Raw genomic sequence first — 5,951 nt, forward strand, 5'->3', positions numbered from 1 at the left:
CGGGGTTAATCAGTTGACCAAAAAAAAAAATGAATAAATAAAAAAATGAATGACTGAAAACTTTCCCTTCATGTCACTCCGGGTACCCTTTTATAAGATCGGCTGCTGATATGCAAAGACAAACAATAAAGCGTCAGTCCCCATCTATATTATATCATATATATATATATATATATATATATATATATATATATATATATTATATGTATAAAGTTAATTTCTTTACGAAATGATCCTTTCATCGAGGGTTTATCTTTGCAAAAAAACCAGCAACAACATATATATATATATATATATATATATATATATATATATACATATTATTTGTTTTGTGTTGTTGTTGTTGTTTTTTTTTTTTGGTGCAAAGATAACGCCTCGATCAAGGGATCATTTCGTAACGAAATCAACTTTTCGTCGACGAAAAGAGTCTTCGTGGGAACCCATGCGATTTTTAGTCTGTCGCCTTGTGACAACACCTCTAGGGACCAAAGACTATAGTTGGTCGAGCAGTTATGTGAGCTTCGTTATGTGAGGACGATCGCTCTCTTTTTTCTTTCTTTCTTTCTTTCTTTCTTTCTCGCTCTCTCTTTCTCCTTCTTTATTGTCTTCTATATTTTTTTTTCTTCTTCTCCCTCTGTCCCTCTGCTAGATTTATTTACCCAGCAATTATGGCGAGATATATATGCGGTCCTTATAATATCAAGTAACATAAACACACACACACGCACACACACACGCACACACACACCATATATATATCTATATGTGATGGAAATTACAGTTTGTATATGCACATAAATTTATATGATATAATGTATGTATATAATATATATATATATATATATATATATATATATATATATATAATATATGACGGAACGTTTTGTATTCATAACCAGATTTGTGATTGGCCATATCGACACATTGTGACATTCATTGATCCATTGTAGTCAAAGTGCTTCTGATTCTTGCAGAAAATATTCAACCTTTTTTCGCATATCTATAACGCTAAGCTTAGCCACAGTTAATTGTTGCTGCTTCTTGAGACGACATTAAGCATCACAGCGACATTCTTGTAATATTTTCTCTCTCTATTTATTGTAAAAACATACACATAGACAATAATCATTCTCTGCTTTATCTTATATACAGTATTTTGACATCTGTCGGTCGTGTAGCATGAACGAAAACATATTTCAATAAAAGTATAACGTGGCGCCTTCCACTCGTATCTTAGTTCACACAGTCAATAATACAAACATAATGTAGTAACCATGTATTGTACTACTATAGCACTAGGAACTCCTTTCTTCTTTACGTAATGGTTGTCGCCTCTTCCTCATGTTTCTCGTTCACTGATCGTTGGCCAGAAACCAAACCTCATTTCGCCTATTCGTGAAAGTGTATGGACTGTCATAACCGGCTGTATAGTAGAAGGACGAGTCGTAGGCTTTATTCGCGCTGTTCAACTCCCTGGCCAAGCGGCGGGCATTGGAAGCATAGGTCGCCCCGGACGCAAAACCGCTGAAATGCCTGCGAAAGAGAATATTTACAAAATGATTATTGCCAGCTTTGAAAGAATTGTCTTTTTTTTTCTGCGAACAACATTTTTTTTAAAGCCCGGTGTGAAACAACATCTGAACTCTATAAGCATGACGAGCGTCATGTTTTTATACATAATGCTTGTGGTAATTCGGGGAAATCAAGTCGTAATGGAAACGATTTGGTAAAAGTTTTGCCTTCTGCATATTAACCCAATGCATAAGTTTTTAATCAAGTTTTACCTAAAGATGATCGACGTGCGTTGTGATGAAGTTTGATTAGAATTTGATCTAACGAGAAGATCATTGTTGATAAAGTGTCTCAGTAAATCCCTATTCATGGATATTTATATCGATGTATTTGTGTATTTATAATACATGTAGTTATATATATCTTTTTTTATTTTCCTTAAGTATCTATTTAAGTACCTTACATGTATATATTATGTTTATATCCAATAATTCACATTTACGTATGTATAAAACGAGTAAGATACTCGTATTGCCACTCACTTCACATACACCCTCTGGGCGGGCATCTCGGTAAAGACAACGTCAGGATTGTTTGGCAGGGGCGAGTTGTCGCTGTGCGAGGGCGGAATGTAGAAGGACATGGTGTAGCTGGCTCTTTGGAAGAGGCCGGTGCCCGAGCTACGAAGGCGCATTAAGACCGGAGCAGTCATGGCGATGGTTTCGTCTACATTACAATGAAGTGAGTAAAAGGTCATTTAACTGATAATCCTTATTACTTTGATTCCAAATATATATTCTCATACAAGGTCCCACACTTTACATTACATACCTTGACGTTTTGTTATCAAAAGACAAGGTAGTAGGCATTTTAATCATCTCATTTTTTTCCTGCCGTTTCGTCCAAGATGTTTTTTTTATCATTTTATCTATTTATTTATTCATTATTTCATTATTTCCAGCAGAAACTCATAAACATTTTGCAGAAATTGAATACTTATGCATTACACCGTAATGACTGATATCAGATAAGTTTACATAATATTTAATTGTAAATTTTATTGTAAATACTGGAAATGTGGAGGAATGCTAATAGCGATTGCGTGTAGAGTGCATTCCCTCAAACGTAATACAACAAATCATATGACTGATGTGAAGATTATACATGAAGAGCGGAATTAAAACAACAAACTAAGATATGGAAACCCAACTAACCCAAAACAAACACCCTGGACAAATCCCTATACTACGTCCTTGCCATGTAGTAAGAGAGAGAAGGAAGAATCTTAATCTGAGGTGTATATTGGGGTCTGTAACACGTCATGTCTCTTACAATCACTATATGATTACTAACAATGATCTGCACTGGGTTACAGACAGAAGTATCATATCAAGCAAACTTCAATGGATTATTCATATTTGATATTAATTTCATTAAAAAAAAAATGTCTTGGGAAGGTAAAACGTATAAATTCTCTGGTTGTTACATCAATACACAGAGGTACAGTACAAAAGCCAAATAAAACGAAAGTCAAATCAAATCAAATCAAAAACGAAACAATAATGGCATGGCAGTGAAAGGAGTGTTAGTGAGGTTTGTTCTTGACTGAATAAAAGAACCAGATAGGTGACAGATGTAGATTGATGTACTTACTTCTCCTGTTGTCACCTTGGATGTATTCGAAGAGCCTCCTAAAGCCAGTGTAAGACGCACTTCCGTAGAACCGGCTTCGTACTGTGGTGGACACCCATAGGGATGGGGCGTAATCACGGACTTCGTATCCCTAAGTGAAGTTGAATCGAGAGGAGGATGTATTTCATTACCTGAATTACATGAGCTACCTATGATAACGTCCAGCGAATAAAAGACTTGTAATGGATCAGTCAACTGATCTAAGCCTGAAAATGAGGGATTTTATTTGTCTTTTTAATCGCTTTAGCGTCTGTGGACTTAAAGTTAAATTTTGTCATATCGTATGAGTTCGAATAGCTTTAAGAGTATACCTCATCTTAAACCGGACTTAATGCACTCCAATACCGAATGACGATTTATTAAAATTCATGAAAATGTTTGTGCAATAAATCAATAGCATTTACAAATCGCCACACACCGAATTTTATGAATTCCATCAAATTGATGATTGCTGTTGTGTGACAATATCATAACGATAATGTTACAAACAACAAACGCACACAAACACACATAGACACACACAAGTAAGTAATCAAGTGCATGTATGATAACATTTGTCTTTTTTTATCATGTAAATATTCCGTCATGGAATTCGATTTTCATCTAACGCACTCGTCGTTCTATATTCTAAGTACGCTGAATTGAAAGTCAAAATGTATGATACGAGTGTCCCAATTTTCATGTCTCCGTTTCTTCCCCCTTCCCCCTTTCCTTTCCCTTGAATTTCACTCGTTTTCTTGTTCTTCCTACCCATCTTTCCTTCTCTTCCTTCTTTCAAAATAATGTCTGAATAGATTTTTTTTTTTTTTTTATTTCCAGATATGCATATTATACTCACATCGGTGGAGGAGGCGACGGTGAATTGCGGGCAATCGAGCCCCTTGCAAAAGGCTGGTCCGTCCGTCTGGGCGGAGGCAGGGCAGAGGAAGAGGAGGACTGCAGCGGACGCCGCGACAACTGCCAAGGTAGAATACTTCATGCTGCTGACAAGCTTCAGGACCACAGTGAGGAACAAGAAGGAATATTGTGTTAGATAGAAAACAAGGTAAAATGCCCCCCCCCCCCCACACCATCAGGCGATCAACCATTTATACTAGTTCCAGATTTTTAAAGGATTGAAATGAGTTAGGAATCTGGTCCCCTATTACGGGCTTTTGGAAGAGACACCATCAAACTTTAACGTCCAAATCACAAGCTTTTGGAAGAAGCGCCAGCAAAGGTCCCCTGTCACTTTTATTATGGCAGAGTACTGCAAGACGTACGTACAGCAAAATGATTTGCGAAAATAAAGGAAGATCAAACCGGCATACTTTGCCGCAAAGGAGGAACATTCGGAAGAATCGGAGCAGACATCCGGAATCGCACTGACTCTTAATTCGGAATTTTCGGGGGTTGAAATTTACTCTAATCGGGAGCCCATTTCAGGGTTGTTCGCAAAGATTTGAAAACTAATCATAGTAAGAAACCTTTATTTCATTTCTGTTCGGTACTTTCCCCGAATTGAACCCTGAAATATATCCCCCCCCCAAAAAAAAGACATTTGAACTTCGAACTTAAAAAACAAAAATCGGAAATGCGCTTTGCGAGACAGATGCACACTTGGGGGGGGGGGAAGGTGGTAGCAGTGGGATATTTGGATTGTTTTTCAGAGCATACAAAATGTTCTTAGGATATCTAATAAAGTGCTTACAGTTGAAAAAAATCAAGAGTTGATTTTTGTTTTAAATGATTTATTTTCCGATGATCATGTGATTTCATTGGTACAGAAATGTAATGATAGACCCTACTACGTTATTTTCCCTTCACATAATTTTGCAATGATTCTTGCCTTGAACTGACTAACGTTGAGGGTTATAATAACGTGATTGAATTATTGCGAAACTCAAAGAAAGATAGACATGCTTTTACAGTAACTACTGATGTACACTTACTTGCTTAAGATAAGATGAACAGTGAAAAGATTCAGAGCGATGTAAGTCTCTTGATGCAACAAAACTGTAGAGCTTTTACTGGAACAGCCGATCGCGAATCTCTTGCCGAATTCTTCTCAACCTCTGCTGACTTTGAGACTTGCTCGATATAAGCCTGCATTTATATGGATCGTTACTATCCTGGTCTTACGCAACTCACTCGACATAACAGAAGAGCAACAATACCAACAACAACACATGAACAATCGACCACGACAGAAAAGAAGAAAGAACGCAATCACACACATGCACGCACACACACAATAGCTAGTCAGCATTTCTTTGAACAATGCGGAATGTTTAAACTCGACCACAGGTCAGGAATCTTTCAACGCTTTTGCCTCCTTAAAAGCTCTGACATCAGACGAAAAATACTCCCAGAACTATCAATGCTTGTTGCCAGGCAGCGGCCACATCACAAAAGTATTGTTATAGTTGTTATTCAGTTCAAAATTCCCTCACTGTTTAGGGTTCTTCTCAGAATGTTTACCAAAGGATCGCCTTGCAAGCTGTTTAATTATGCAAAGCCCTAATGCAAGAGGTCTTCGGTAAAGCGCACGTGCTGTTGCACGCTGGAGGACTGACAATGGAACATTTTGGGGCTTCGTCACAGAGACTCTTCGATCCACGTGTGCGCGCACACTCGCCAAAACAAGTCAAATACAGAATCTTATATAACCTATTCAGTGAGTGGATAGATATCGGGATAGCTGAGAAATGAACCCCTCGTGTGCTTTTAGTGCCGATTGGCACTGAAAACCCCATAGCATTGTACAT

At 37.4% G+C, this 5,951-nt stretch overlaps 1 protein-coding gene across 1 annotated transcript; it reads right to left on the reverse strand.

The window, feature by feature from the left end:
• Nucleotides 1-1,352: 1,352 nt before the first annotated feature.
• LOC139722698 (heme-binding protein 2-like) lies at nucleotides 1,353-4,183 on the reverse strand. Its single transcript, XM_071633991.1, has 4 exons — nucleotides 4,043-4,183; nucleotides 3,166-3,295; nucleotides 2,055-2,238; nucleotides 1,353-1,533 (listed from the first exon to the last, which is right to left on the reverse strand). The coding sequence occupies exons 1-4, from the start codon at nucleotides 4,181-4,183 to the stop codon at nucleotides 1,353-1,355; spliced, it is 636 nt and encodes a 211-aa protein (XP_071490092.1).
• Nucleotides 4,184-5,951: the final 1,768 nt, after the last annotated feature.

Source organism: Diadema antillarum, unplaced genomic scaffold (assembly GCF_040938485.1).
Source record: "Diadema antillarum isolate AM-2024a unplaced genomic scaffold, OU_Dant_1.0 scf00000170, whole genome shotgun sequence".
Taxonomy (NCBI): domain Eukaryota; kingdom Metazoa; phylum Echinodermata; class Echinoidea; order Diadematoida; family Diadematidae; genus Diadema; species Diadema antillarum.